The sequence below is a fragment of the Ictidomys tridecemlineatus genome, chromosome 8, assembly GCF_052094955.1.
Source record: "Ictidomys tridecemlineatus isolate mIctTri1 chromosome 8, mIctTri1.hap1, whole genome shotgun sequence".
In the NCBI taxonomy this organism is placed as follows: domain Eukaryota; kingdom Metazoa; phylum Chordata; class Mammalia; order Rodentia; family Sciuridae; genus Ictidomys; species Ictidomys tridecemlineatus.
Window position 1 is genome coordinate 7,602,163 of NC_135484.1, and position 15,009 is coordinate 7,617,171.

The 15,009-nt window shown below is 46.9% G+C and overlaps 1 protein-coding gene across 1 annotated transcript; it reads left to right on the forward strand.

Annotated features, from left to right (window-relative positions):
* Positions 1-1,621: 1,621 nt before the first annotated feature.
* On the forward strand, positions 1,622-13,621 carry LOC101964929 (mas-related G-protein coupled receptor member H). The gene is made up of 2 exons (XM_005321421.5): positions 1,622-1,801; positions 7,020-13,621. Exon 2 carries the CDS (start codon positions 7,051-7,053, stop codon positions 8,044-8,046), a length of 996 nt encoding a protein of 331 aa, XP_005321478.1. The 5' UTR covers positions 1,622-1,801; positions 7,020-7,050; the 3' UTR covers positions 8,047-13,621.
* The last annotated feature ends 1,388 nt before the right edge of the window (positions 13,622-15,009 follow it).

A 15,009-nucleotide genomic window follows, 5' to 3' on the forward strand; every position in this document is an offset into this window, starting at 1 on the left:
ACAACACTTATTTATCATGTCAGTTTTGTGGGTGATGCATCCTGAGCTCTGGATCCTCAGCTCGGCTCAGGGTCTCAACCGGTGGGGGTCAAGGTGTGGACTGTGTCTGAGGTATAGACGCAGCAGGGGGATCCTCTTATTCAGAGCCTTGGGAGAGCAGGACTGAGGCTCTGGGTCCTGGAGGCCGCCTGCAGCTCCCTACCTTGCAGCCCTCCCCGTGGGCAGCCCCCAGAGCAGGAGCCCCACTCCCCAGAGCCTAGACCATGGTGCAGCCCAGTGTAACCTCGCCAGCAGCTCTGCCCTAGCCCTGTCCTCAGGGTCTGTCTTCTGTGCTTGACTCCCTGGATCTTGGTGGCCATGTAACAACCCCTCCCTGGGCTAGCATTTCTGGAGACAGTGAACTTGATAGAGAGTTTGTCTTGCAGAAGATGCAAACTCACTAATGGGAGTCTGTCCTCCCCCCACCACGGCCTCTACAGGGCTCTCACGCTCTGGGCCTCTATCCACCTGCCCTAACCGCCCCAGGGCCAGGCACCTGAGTTCTTTCCAGGAAACCACAGTAAAGCCTGTTGCCCACAGTCCCCCTGTCCCTCTGCCTCTTCTCCAACTCCAGTGCTTCCCTGTGGGACCCGAGAGCCATGCCTTCCTCTGCTTCTTCCTTTATGACAATCATCTTCACGTCTCCATGTGTTACGTAGGTGATTAAAGCCAATCCTGAGGACTCTCAGAACAGGGTTCTCTCAGCTTGACCATTTTCAATTGGTTAAAAGCAAGCCACAAGTTCTCCCCCCACTCAAGGGGAGGGGATCACAAAGGGGAATCACAAAGGGGATCACTCACAGCAGGGAGCTTGTCTTTTGCCCCTACCATTTGATTTTTTAAAATATATCGAAAATAATTACCTGCCTGGTGTGGTTTCAGGGACAAGGAACAGAGCTGACCACAGTGACACCATCAAAACATGGCTCCACATGGCTCCACCGGAGCTGGTGGCACCAGCCTCGCTGGAGCTGTCCAGTCAGAATCCAGTTTCTTCTGCAAGCCTCCTTTCAACCCCTTCCTTGGTATCTCATGGTCACAGGTGAGCCCTGCAACCCCAAGAAAGAACAGGTGGGGAGCAGCAGGGCTGACAGCGCCTCTTCTCCAGTCACCAGCAAAGACAATCCCCCAGGAATGTCCCCTCCCACTCTGCATCCCACACCCCAAGCCCTTTGGTCACTACCATCCACAGAGAGGTGGGGTGGTGAGGATCTGGGTGGGATGTGCCTTGGTTGCTGTGGGCCTCGCCAACCCACACACCTGCCACAGCTGGTGGGCCAGGAGCATGGCGCCCCAAGGTTGTCCTTGGTGTGGAGATGTTGGGGAACTCAAAGGCTTCCCAAGTCCGCAGTGCCAGGTGTGCAGAACAACACGTGTTTAAAAGAGTAAAATCTGAACCACAAGAAATGTCTTGGGCTCACTGGGGGGGGGGGCAGAATGGGGCGTTTTCTGATTGGCTGGGACTTGAGGAGAACAGCCCTGACTGGTGAGTTAGTGTCTATCTAATTGATTGACAGGACTCAGAGGAGGGTTGGCTCCGCCCTCTGTCCTCCAGCGTGGCCAACAGGACTTCAGATCTCACTGGCCAGATCTGAAGCCAAAATAAGACCCTGAGAACAGACTGTTGCCAGACTGACCTGCTGTCTTCCAGTCTTCAAGAATCTTGTCTGCTGGACAAGGATCTGCAGAAATAACAGGCCCTAGGGAAGAACTAGGGATCACCAAAGTAGCTCCGCACAACAAAACCCCAAATCCGTGGCCGGTGAGTACTCCCACTCACTCCCTGCAGAGAGATCACAGCGACTCAGGTTTGTAGGGAGGGCCCTTCCTCCCCAGTCCTCAGCAAGGGGATGTACTGGGTGGGAGGAGAGAGCCCACCCTAAGGGAATCCCAAATTCCAGGGCTACTTCATGGGGCCCTGACCTTCTGCCTGCTGAGTTCTAGAGCAGAAGCATTCTGTTCTCGCTGCAACCACAGAGAGTCCCCTAAGAATATCTATAAAACCTAATTGTTCCCCTTAATGCTCCCGTCATTTCATGGATGCCCCCTCCTGTCCTGTGCATGTGTAGGTGTGCTCGTGTGTGTGTGTGTGTGTGTGTGTGTGCAGAGTACTGGGTCTACACACACACAGTGTTGGTATAATTTAGAAAAGTTAAACAGAACCAATAGTAAAATGTGGTACTGCTCTAGTACCACATACTCATTGTAAAATTATTCACTGTAACATTGTCACACAAATATGAGCCTGAATGCTATAGTCTCCAAGAGAGGCTGAAAGTAAACACTGGAAAAGCCAATAAATAACATGTTTCAGACAACATGGTCAAAAGCAGAAATGGGGGTGACTTTGCAAAGAAGGTGACTGCCCCCCTGTGACCACAAGAACACACTGGAATCTTCATGGAAGATTTTGCAAACTCTACCCCACTTCCAGGATGAACTGGGCTTCTCCTTGGAACTGCTCCTACCTGCTGGCCCTCCCACCCCTCTGTGCACCAGAATCTCTAGGGACAGTTAGGGATGATGCAGATGGGAGAATGGGGTGCATGGAACACGGAGGGGGGGGGGCAGAAGTGGAGTCAGAAAACCCCTACATCCAGGAGAGGCTATGACAACAGGTTGCAGAGCTGGAGCAGGTCCCTGGAGCCCGAAGTCCTCAATGTCCATGGTGAATGGGGATGACCCTGACCTCACAGGACCCCTCTGACAAGCACATGAAAAAAGACAATGAAAACACCCAACCCATGTAGAGCATAATCTTACTTGGTTTATTTCTACTCTCTTACCCTGTTTTTCTTTTAAATCCAGGCTCACTCCCACACCAAGAATAATAAGACATAAAGTTCGAGGAAGGACATTTTTGTTTTCTAATGCACTGAGTCCAGGCAGAAAGTCAGCGTGGGCCGTGTTATGCAGAGAGCACCGTTCCCTTATTTGTTCATATTTCTTTCTAGGCGCGCTGTAAGCAGCGCTGGCCACCACACAGGGCTGCAGGGCCTCCAGACCCGGCCTGGCCTGGCCCTGGGCAGACTGCTGCTCGGAGCTCCCTCAGGGATACTGGCCTGGTGGGAAAATATCCCCTGTAAGGTCTTCCTTCCCTTCCTGCTCTCCTTTTGCCCTGGGCCCCTGGCAGGGTCCTTGTGGCTGCTGACTTAGTGGACGGGAAGGAAGGAAAGAGAACTGAGCTTGGGTGAGGAACATTCAACATTCACCCCTTTTTGGGAGCAGCTCTGAGGCCAAGCTGCTGGCCCAAGGGCCTTAGCTTCCGGTGGAGAGGAGGAAGAGCACAAAAGAGCTGGTGCATTCTTACAGGTCAGTGAGAACAGCGGCCCCCACCTGAGAAGAAAAATGGAAACACAGAGCGACATACCCAGGAAGAAACAAAAAATATTAGTAACAGGCTTATGAAAACGTACACCTCACTAATCATTAGGCATGCCAATCAAAACATTTAGATGTCAATTTTTCCTTCACCATTTTGTATTGTTTTAGGAAGATGCCTAGTACTGAAAGGTTGAATTGTGCAAGCTCTCTCTTGAGCAGCTTCTGGAAACAAATTATTTTGAAAATGGTCAGAGTGGGGACTGACATGCATTCAACATTTGCTCTGGTTCGGGACATACTGTAGGAGCTCTCTAAAGAATGAGGAGCTCTCTAAAGAATGAGATTATCACTCTTCTCGACACCCATGGGATGTACCACCATTGTCTCCATTGTATAGACAGGGAAACAGAGATTTGAAGAGACCAACAATTTGCCTGAGGTCAGATAATTAGTAACCTGGAGGTGCATGTCAAACCCAAATCTCTGAACCCAAAGCCCATGGTCATGACCACTATGTTTTTCTGTCTCAAAGCCTTAAAATCCCATCTGAGTAATTGTTCTTGTAATAATTCGTCCCAAGGAAGTGATCAGAAATATAAGACAGATATACAAGGGTACACCCTCTACTGAAATTATGGAGGCTTATTAACTGCAGATGTTTTCTAATAGGGGAATTATTTTAAAATAATAAAAAAAAGATTAAATATCATCATGTAGTCATTCATCAGCAGTCATATTTTTGAAGAAATTTTAATAGAAACAAAATGTTGATGATATGATATTAAGTTAAAAAGGCAGGTGTAAAACTACATAGACTATAGTTTCCACGACTTGTGAACAAATTAACGGAAGTTATCTTTGGGTTGACAATGAATAATTTAATATTTTTAAATAGGTAGAGAGGGCTGGGCACAGTGGCACATGCCTATAATCCCAACAGCTCAGGAAGCTGAGGCAGGAGGATCACAGGTTTGAAGCCAGCCTCAGCAACTTAGTAAGGCTGTAAGCAATGCAGTGAGACTCTGTCTCAAAATAAATAAAAAGGGCTGGTGATGTGTGGCTCAGTAGTTAAGTGCCCCTGGGTTCAATCCCCAGTCCCAAAAACAATAGGTAGGAATTTGAATCCCCACACAAAGAAATGATAAATATCTGAGATGACAGATAAACCAATGACCCTGACCTGATCATTACACATTGTATACATTAAATGTGTATAGAAAACCACAGCATACCCCATAATCATGTATAGTTACTATGTGTCGATTAAAAATAAAAGAATTTATCTTGGGGTGGTGAAATGGGAAAATTGATTTTCTTTTATTCTTTTTGCAAAGTTTGTGAAATAAGTAGTTATTACTTTTGGCATTCAGAAAAATGCAAAAGAAGTTGAAGCAGAGGCTCCTCTTCCAGGGTGGATTGGGTTTGCCAGAGTAAGAGGGGAAGATGTGGATGGTAGAAAAGGAGCAGGAAGGACTCAGAGAAGGGCCAAGCCACAGACTGCCTGGGACAGGAGGGACAGTGTGCTTCTGAGACTTCCAGTAATTGGCTCTCCTGCCCGTTCCCTTCCCATGAAGCCTTACAAGGTAAGCCACAGGAATGCCCTGGGCCTGTGGCTGCTTGGGGAGAAGAGGAGCCGGGGAAGGCAGGGGTAGAAGGACGTTCTCACCAGCCACTGTGATTGGTGGTGGTGGAGAGGGAAACCCCAGAGCCACTACTGGACCCAGAGACAAGAAGGGGCACAAGTGAAGCCAGCCCAGGGTGGGAGGAGGCCAGAGGGGGCAGGTCCTGGCTGAGGCTGTTTCCCCCTTGCACAGCTGTGAATGGGGAGAGCAAACCACTTTCCTTCAGTTCTTACAGCAAGCCGCACAGAAGGCTGGGACCCCAAGAGGACTGGGGATTCTCCCTACCAGCAAGCAGGCCATCAGTTCTGCAGCCACAGGCACCTCCCAGGTGTCCTCCAATTCTAGTGAGTTCTCCAGTTCCAGCCTCCACCTGGAGACAGTGTCAGATGGCACCAGCTGAGGACTGGTGCCCACCACTGCTCCCCATCTTCAGATGCCAGTCCCAAACCCCAGGAAATTTCACTTTCTGTCTCACATATGAACCAGGGTCCCTGTGATTGAACCTTCGTTGGGTTCTATTAATTTGCTCAAGTGGCTCACAGAACTCAGGGGAACGTTTACATTTAGTGGTTTATTTTAAAGGATGTTGCAAAGGATGCAGATGGAGAGGTACATGAGTGAGGTCTAGAGGGACACAGACTTCCATACCCTCTCTGGGAACCTCCATGTGTTCTGCAATCTGAAGCTCTGTGGACCTGTCCCCCAGGTTTTATGGGGGTGCATTACATTGGCATGATTGGTGACATCACTGGTCATTGGTGATCAATAACCTTCAACCCTTCTCCCCTCCCTGCAGGTTGCAGGATGGTGCTAAAAGTCCCAATCCTCTCATCCTGCCTTGGTCTTTCAGTGACCAGCCATATCCTGAAGCTGACAGCCACCAGCCACTTCATTAGCATGCAAAAGACACATTACTTTGGAGATTCCAAGGATTTCAGGAGTGTATGCCGGGAAAAGAGAAAAGACCAAATACATATTTCATAGTATCTCAATTGGTTATAGCTAAGGTTCACTGGCTGTCCTGGACATCCAGCCAAGTCTTAGAAAATGTGTTCCAAGTTTCCAAGGAAGACTGACAAGTGACTCTTAACACAGTCCCATCTGTCAAGATGAGACGACTTATCCTTTGCTGTCAAGAGTCCACAGAGAAACAATCTAGAAAGCCCTGTACGCCCTTCCCTGAATCCTGTTCCTACCCATGTCTCAGTGGGTTGGGGTGAGTGAATCCTCAGGCAACCAGGACACGAGGTAAGGACAGAGAAGTGTGGACCAGGCAGTCCTGGCCCTGACCCCACAATCCTGCATGCCCGCCCCTCCTAGGTAGCCCTTGTCCCCCAAACCCCACTTCAACAGAGCGAGCCTCTTTTCTTCCTCCCTCCCTCTCCCCTTCTCTCCTATTGGCAGCTGGATCGTCCTGTCAGCTAAGCCCAAGAGGATGACCCTCAATGTACAGGAGAGAAAGACACAAACAGCTGTTAATTGTGTTTACTGGTACATAGAAACTGTTGGGGGTTATGTGGATATTATAAACAAAAGCCAAGGCATGGGAAAGGAGGAGTATCTCAAGAGAGAGATGGGGCAGAAGTTTCTAGACACAACCATGAGCGCTTACTTCTTTGTGCATGGGCTTTTGATCATTGGTATGTTTTTTATCCTTTTTTTATTTTGGATCCTTTCTCCTAGTTCTGTCCTCTATTTTTGATAAGAACCCTTAGAAATCTCTTTCAGGAAGGCAGGGGACAAATTAGGAACACAGTGGGGTTTTCCACAGGGCCAGAGAGAAAGAATCCTGGTTGGAGGCGATGGCTGGAGGTGAGGTTAGAAGCCCAGCCTTGGGTTCAGTGGAGGAAACCTGGAGACCACAGTGGAATCTGCCTGGGCGGAGAACAGAAGGGGAGAGGAAAGGGGGAAGAAGATGGGAAACACAGCAGCACACTTCCTCCCACACCACTGTGAGGGAGGATCAAAAACCAACTCACTGTGGGATGCACAGCAGACGACACCATCAGCTCCATCTTCCATTTCTGACCACAGGTGTGCAGGAGGAAACCAGCGATACCCAAGAATGGAGCCATGGGCAGTGACCCTGCATCCTTCGGAACCCACACTGATTCCCAGAAACGCCTCCCTGGATGGAACAACCTGGTCATCAGAGCAGGTGAGGGAGCCCCTGTCAGAGGCCGAAAGAGAGCACGGCCATGTCTACTTTTCCCTGCTCATCTGTGTCCCCGGAGTCACTGGGAACGGACTCCTGATACTGTTTCTCATCTTCTGCGTCAAGAGGAAGCCGTTCACCGTCTACATTCTGCATCTGGCCATTGCCGACTTGATGGTCCTTCTCTGCTCGTCCATCTTCCAGCTGGTGGACAGCCTCCACCTGCACGATGACACCTTGCTGAGCTACGTCCTCCTCCTCATGATCTTCGGCTACAACACGGGTCTGCACCTGCTCACTGCCATCAGCGTGGAGCGCTGCCTCTCGGTGCTCTACCCAATCTGGTACCAGTGCCGCCGCCCGAGGCACCAGTCGGCCGTGGCCTGCGCACTGCTGTGGGCTCTTTCGGTGCTGGTATCGGGGCTGGAAAATTTCTTCTGCCTTCTGGCAGCGGAGCCGAGATTCCCAGAGTGCCGATACGTGTACGCCTTCTCCTGGGTCTTGACCTTCCTTGTCTTCGTTCCTCTCATGATCTTCTCCAACTTGATCCTCTCCGTCCAGGTCTGCTGCCACCTCAAGTCCCGTCAACCGGCCAAGCTCTATGTGATCGTCACGGCCACCGTGGTCTTGTTCCTGGTCTTCGCCATGCCCATGAAGGTCCTGTTCATCATCGTCTACTACTCCAACCCCAGCGACGAGTCTGTGTGGAAGTTCTTCCCCTATCTGAACCTGCTGTCCACCATCAATTGCAGTGTGAATCCAATTGTCTATTTCGTGGTGGGTGGTCTTAGGAGAAAGAAAAGTAGAAAGTCCCTGAAAGAAGCGCTGCTGAAGGTCTTTGAGGAAAAGCCAGAGCCAACTTCAGGTGGGCACGCTGCCCCTTCCTCTCCGACCTCGAGGTCCTGAGGACACTCTTGAGGATCGGAAGCTATCTCCGTGGGAAAAGGTAACATGTTCTGAAAACACCTCTCTGCTTTCCCACCTGCAGCTCACCTGAGATAAAAATCAGTTCCTTTGTTCCTCCTGGGAATTAGTAATAGCAACAAGACGCGCAGTCCCCACGATCCACCTGGCCACTGTGGCTTCGTGACAGCTCACCTTTTAGGACACTTATTCTCTTCCAGGCACCAAGCCCCACGTTTTACACACATTGTCTCATTTCATGTCTTAACAACCTTAGGAATCAACACTGTTACTCGGCCATGAAAGGTGAAGGAAGTGGAGCTTCCAGAGGTTTAGTAAGGTTACGGAGCATGGAAGGCCCAGCTGGACCGGGACCCGCAGAGCCCGACCCCAAGCCCCTCCTTGCACCATGATACCCAGGACTATCTTTGAGAGGTGATATCTTAAACTGTTTGCACTAATGTCTTCAACACCACTCCCCACTGTCTCTCCCTTAGGTCTTCTTGTCAAACCTTGTGCTCCTGATTAGTCAGAGGAAAACGTTTTCTTCTTAGAAAGGAATGTGAATTGTTGGAGACGCAAAGATGACTTACAAGGGACTATCAGCCTGTCCTATAGAAGTGTCCCTATTATTTACATATTAAGAATTCATCCCAGTTCAATCTCCAACACCACAAAAAGGAAAAAAAAAAAAAAAAAGAATTCATCCTGGGATGCGTTGGGGAAAAGGAGAGCTATCCCATAAGTCCTTTAAGAATGTCGCCTTGTAATAGTGAGCAGGAACTGCCCGGCTTGGTGGCACATGCCTATCCTCTGGGCAATGTAGCAAGACTTTGCCTCAAAATAAAACTGAAAGTGGCTAGGGATGTAGTTTACTGGTAGAGCACTTGCCTAGCATGTGTGAAGCCCTGGGTGCAACCCTCAGTACTAAGAAAATTTAAAAAATAAAACAAAAAGCAAGGAAATTTCAAAAAGAATCACTGAAGCTTTGCTTGAACATGGAAATTTTCACTTTTGTCTGTCTCCCTTCCTCCCTCCCTCCCTCCCTCCCTCCCTTCCTTCCTTCCTTCCTTCCCTTAATCTGTGGTATGGATATATCCATAAAATACAACAGATGGAAGAATACTTTCTTTGCAAAATGTGTACAAAACAAAACCATGTATTTTTCTAGAGAATTTCAGCGCATGGCTATTTCACCATCTCTTCAGCCCACCATCCCTCATTTCTCAATTTAGTTTTGAGTACCCGACTTGAGATGCTGCCAACTCTTTTTGGAATGAGGTGTTTTCTTTTTTTATTACAAAGAAAACATTTCCTGTGGTCCCAAGGCCCTCTTGATGGACTTCACTATTATAAGCCAAGCCCCAGCACTTTCCAAGACTATTTATAGATTTTGCTCATCCAGCCATATTCTTACTGGAATTATCTTGCAGTCCAACCCGATCATCATGTAACAAATTCTTAAAGTTAATTTCACTTACCTACGGATTTTGCTGAATAGACTATGATTCGGTGGCACTAGGACAGTTCCAACAAATGATTATCACCAGGATGTTCTTTTTTAGGATGTACTTTTAATAAATACAATAGTGGAATGATTAAAATATGGAATGCTCAATCAAATTGAGCACAATGGGGACTACCAGAGGCTGGGTGGTGACAACTGCAGGGTACAAAATTTCAGTTAAGAGGAATAAACTTTCAGGACCTACTGCACAGCCTCGTGACTGGAGTTAATAGTTAATAATGTATTGTATATTTCAAAATTGTTAAAAGTGTGGATGTAGCTCAGTGGTGGAACACTTGTTCAGCATGATCGAGGCCCTGGGTTCAATTTCTAGTAACAAAAACAATGATAACACCCACCCCCTACCAAGGAAATTGCTAAAAGGGTAACCTTTAAATACAAAACTGAAACAAAACACCACACAAAATTATAAAGTCTGCAGGGTGGTGATATGTTAGTTAGCTTGTCCTCGTCACTGCGTAATGCATACATAGATCACATCACATTGTATCCCACAAATACAAAAAATTATTTGTCAACTAAAAAATAAAAAATTGAAAAGCAAGGCTTGAGGAAGAATTTTACATTCATCATTTATTTAACCAAATATTTACTGAAGGCCTCTTAGTGGCCTGAGACTGCTCAGTGGGTAAGTCACAGCCCTGGCCTCGGGGTCTCCCAGCCTGAGAGCTGAAGGGACCAGACTCCTACAGAGTTATTATGCATCTTCCCCAGGATCACAAACTGTGCACAGACAGCGGGCGCTCAAGAAATATCTGGTCCATAAACAAATATATAAATGTAAAATAATATAATAATAGCTGACAAAAATCTTTCCTATAAGGAACTAAAGATAGTTTATGGATGGGTTCTCCTAGTTAAATAAACAATTAATAACAGAGATCAAGTCTACATGGGGAGATGCCCAGGTTTCTCAGGTCTCCCAGTAATACAGAACATGAAATCAAACATTTGCTTTAAAAGTGACGTGGAATCAATGTGAGAAAAAGGACAAAGTCTCATTGAAAAGCTCTCAGAACTGACCTGTGGTTTCCAGACTTTTTCAGAAGGCCTCCTTGACATCTAACAGGAGCTTTTGAATGTTTCTTTTGATATTTTTAACTTATATTTATTTATATCTCCATCATTGATGTGGTTCACCAAAACAAAGTAAATACTAGAGGTTGAAATAATAACTACGGATGGTTGGAACAGGGTAAATATAGTAAGGAGAGAAGAGCCATATTGGAAAGCTCAGACACTTCCCATGAGGGCTGGTGCCATTGCTAAAGGTAAGGCATACATTTGTTTCTGAGTTTTCTGGAAGTCAAAGCAAAAAGAAAAAAAAAAACTGTTTAGCAATAAGGGTCGAGCTTATGGTTTCCTAGGTATTCAGACGTACACTGTTTCCTGATTCGTTCTGGGAGGTCGCGGGGTGAGGTGTCCTCAATGACATCCCATTCGTAAGTGCAGTAGGAAGGTTTCTAACGTTCACTTCTCAGGGTAAGCCAAATACATGCCATCAAAGGGCGATTTCGTAAAGGCAGGCAACTGCCAAGAGAAGGAAGCGATGCTTTCTGAGGACCCAGCTCTGACAGGGCCTCGGGAGCGTCTGGGGATGGAGAATGGCATCTTTTCCTTCTGAGGGTGATGTATAGCTGTTACTGCTCACAACTGCTTGTTTGATGAGAAAGGGCTCCAGAGGGTGCACGGCTGCATTTACAGTCGGGATTCTTGGTGAAGACACCCTCTCTGTGACATCCACAAAAGGCAAAAGGAGGTTAAAGTTCTCTTTTCAGCATAGAAAATGAGCGCCAGCAGATCACCCTTCACTGCAGGACAGAGCAAGGGTGTGAAGCTCTTGACCTTCCCAGAAGGGTAAAAACAGGCCTTTCTCCTCTCGGCAGCATCTGTGTGTGCCCTTCTTACCACTCCGGCTGGTTGGAAAACTCACACTGGCTGGAGGTGGGGCTCTGTCATAGAGCACTTGCCTAGCATGCATGAGGCCTTGGGTTCAACCCCCAGCACACAACCCCCAGAGAGAAAAGAAAAGAATACAGAAAAAGTTGCAATTGTATTGGTTCTAGGCTATGCTGTTTGTATAGACTAAAATTATATCCTGTGACTTCAATTTATAATTTTTGATTATTAGTGACTCTGAACTTTTCTTACGTTTATGGGCTAGACGTTAACATTTGTGTCTGTGTGACTCAGTGTGATTATAAGTTACCCACCGTGTCTCCACCCATTCATCCACTAGCGGCCCAACGTTTTTCTCCTCAATTTAATTGAGCATTCCATATTTTAAGGGATAGTAACCTACTATTGTATTTATTAAAGTACATCCTAATTTAAATTTGGTGATAATCATTGTTGGAACAGTCCTAGTGCCACCAAATCATAGTTCATTCAGCAGAACATTAGCACAAAGAGACGGGCTCACCGGGTGCACACTTCATAGATCATTTCAGCCTTTACCCCGGATCGGGACCACACCTACGGGAACAGACCCACTTTCCTGGTGGAAAATGAGCCACTGAACAAAGGAGGGGACTGGGCTTATCTAGGTTGTGGGTGACTTAGTGAGCGTGTCAGTCTGGGCACTGAGGAATTTGAGTTTGGGGCTGGGGGTCAGTGGCCAGCACCTGGAGAGGCATTGTCTTGGAAGAGATTAGTGCTCCCTAGAGACTACCACTTTAGGATTGATGACACATTTTTTCCCCTGCCTGCGGCCAGCATCTGAAAGAGATTTACCTTGAGAAAGTCTGGCTTTTTCATTCCCTTTTCCCAGGCCTCATTATTTGGGGGGTTTTCATTTTCCATATCCAATAGCTCCTGCCCACTCTGTCAACCATGGCACCCTCAGAGTCACCACATGGGTTAGGGGTTGGTGGGCTCCACCACACTCTGTCCCCTGAGGTGTGTGTGTGAGTGTGTGTGTGTGTGTGTGTGTATGAGTGTGTGTGTGTGTGGGGGGGTGTAGGGCTGTTCAAACCTGGGCTCAGATCCCTCCTAGCTCATCAATGCTTGATTGTGGTCCTAGGCAAGTTCCCTGAGTCCCCAAGGCCCCCGGCTTCTTCATGCTGGTGGACATCTGCCTCCCAGGACACAGGAGGATGTTCATCCACTATCAGAAGGGCTTGTCACAGCAACTGTCAGTAGTGAGGACCATTGTGGACAGTTTTTAAAATTCCACTCTTGGTGCCTTCCGGGGATCACCTGTGGGGTTTGACTGAACCTTTGATTTCCCCAGTGTCGTGGGGGCCCAGGTGACAGGGTGGGACACATTTTACTAAACCAAGTTCAGGGAAGGTATCAGGAAGTTTTCCTCAAATTCCCCTCAAGTAGCAATTCCACCAACAACACGTCTGTGGGGCTCGAGCACCGGCTCGCTCTCCCGAGACCCCGCAAAGACAGTTCAGGGCTAGGCAGAAGAATCTTACCAGGGGTGCATTGAAGGACAGGACAGTGTTGAGAGTGAAAATCAATTGCAAGGAAAAGTCAAATCAGAAGTTAAGACGAAAGAAAGAAAACAATCCTATTTGGTTATTTCTTTGCAAAGATATCTAGAAAGAAACCAGGAAGGAAGAATGCAATAATATTTTGCCCACTGAATATTTTTTCCTAGCTGTAGATGGACACAATGCCTCTATTTTGTTTATTTATTTTTATGTGGAGCTCACACATGCTAGGCAAGTGCTCTCCCACTGAGCTACATCCTCAGCCCCACGCACTGAATAATTTCAAAATAATATTTCTGTAGAAAAGTTTTATCATGGGCTGGGGTTGTGGCTCAGCAGTAGATGGCTTGCCTCTCATGTGCAAGACCCTGGGTTGGATCCTCAGCACCACATAAAAATAAATAAGTGAAATAAACGTGTTGTGTCCAACTACAACTAAAAACTAAAATATTTTTTAAAAAAGAAAAGTCCTGTCATCACACAAAAAAGAGAGCAGCTGTGTTTACAACAAAAACAACATTGACCAGTGTAAAACCCTCTTATGTTCCCTATTTTTGTGCTATTACGTGGCCTTTCTGTTCTTAATAAATAATTCTAATGATGATATTCATTACTCTGTTTCTTGTCATCTTTTTAACCCTTCTGGAAATAATTGAAATGATCCCTTCCTGAACTTTGATCACTTTCTTAAAAGTACAGAACTTTTTAAAGAGGTGGCTGTTTCTCTTGAGGGGTAGGATTGCTAGATGGATTTAACAAAAATATGAGATATACATGATGCACACTTGTCAACCTACCAGACTTTTTTTAAATGGCATTTCTTAATTCCTTCTCAACTGAAAACACAAAACTCAAGAGTGCTCAGTTCCAAACCAGCCCTCGAGCAACTCAGTGTGGAGGGTCCTCAGGGTCAAAGTCTCCTTTTCTCTGGGTCCAGAGGGTCTTGAGGCATTCATGCAAATAGGTTATCTAAAGGCCCGTCAGCTGCCACCCTTTCTGCAGAACCCAACAGTGCAAGGGTTATTGTCTGTCCCAACTATTACAGAGGACTAACTGTGGTTCACCTTCCAGATTCACCCTAAAAGGAGCTGGAAGGCTCAGGAGGCCATTACAAGTCCCATCTCTAAGGATGTCCACAGGGAGGTGTGTCCACTTGATCTGCGCCCACACAAAAGGGCATGAAGTGGCTGACGCAAATGAATTAAATGGAAAGTGAAATAAATAAAGATGTGAACATGCAGGCCACGGTCATGTGTCGTCACATTGCACCAGGGACAGGGTGTGGGCTTTCTGCATTCAAAAGAAAAAGAAAAATCTGGGGCCGGTGGGGAGTGACCAGCATTCTCTGCAAGCCACCTGGTTCCTGGGTAGGGCTGGTGGAGGAGGCAGGAGACACACGGGCTGCGTTTGCTCTGAACAGTTTCTGCCGTGGATCTTAGAATCCACCCTATAGGAAACGCAGCTCTGGCTGTTTTAAGCACCTCTATTGAGATCTACTTCACTAGCCATCAAAATCACCCATCTAAAACGTACAGTTTAATGGCTTCTAGAATAATCACAGACTTACATAACCATTGCCACAATCTATTTTTACAACATTTTCTCCTTCCCCCAAATAAAGCCCATGCCCATTGGCAATCACGCCCCAGATCCCAACAGCTGTGGATCTCTCTCTAGTCTCTATGGATTTGTCCATTCTGTGCATTTCCTATAAATGGAATCAGACAACGTGTGGTCATTTGTGACTAACTTCTTTTTTAGCAGGTTTTCAACCAATATTACAGCATGTATCTGTATTTCATTCCTTTTTATTGCCAAATAATATTCAGTTGCATGGACACTTCTGATGCCTCCTTTCATTAAGCAGAGAGTAATTCTAGGGTGGTGGTGGGGTAGATGGCTTTCTAACTGTCCATGAAATTAACAGGATATCTAAGGAATTTGATGCATAGTTAGTCTTTCAAATTATGGCTGTACATTTTTTCCAGGTGGGAACTT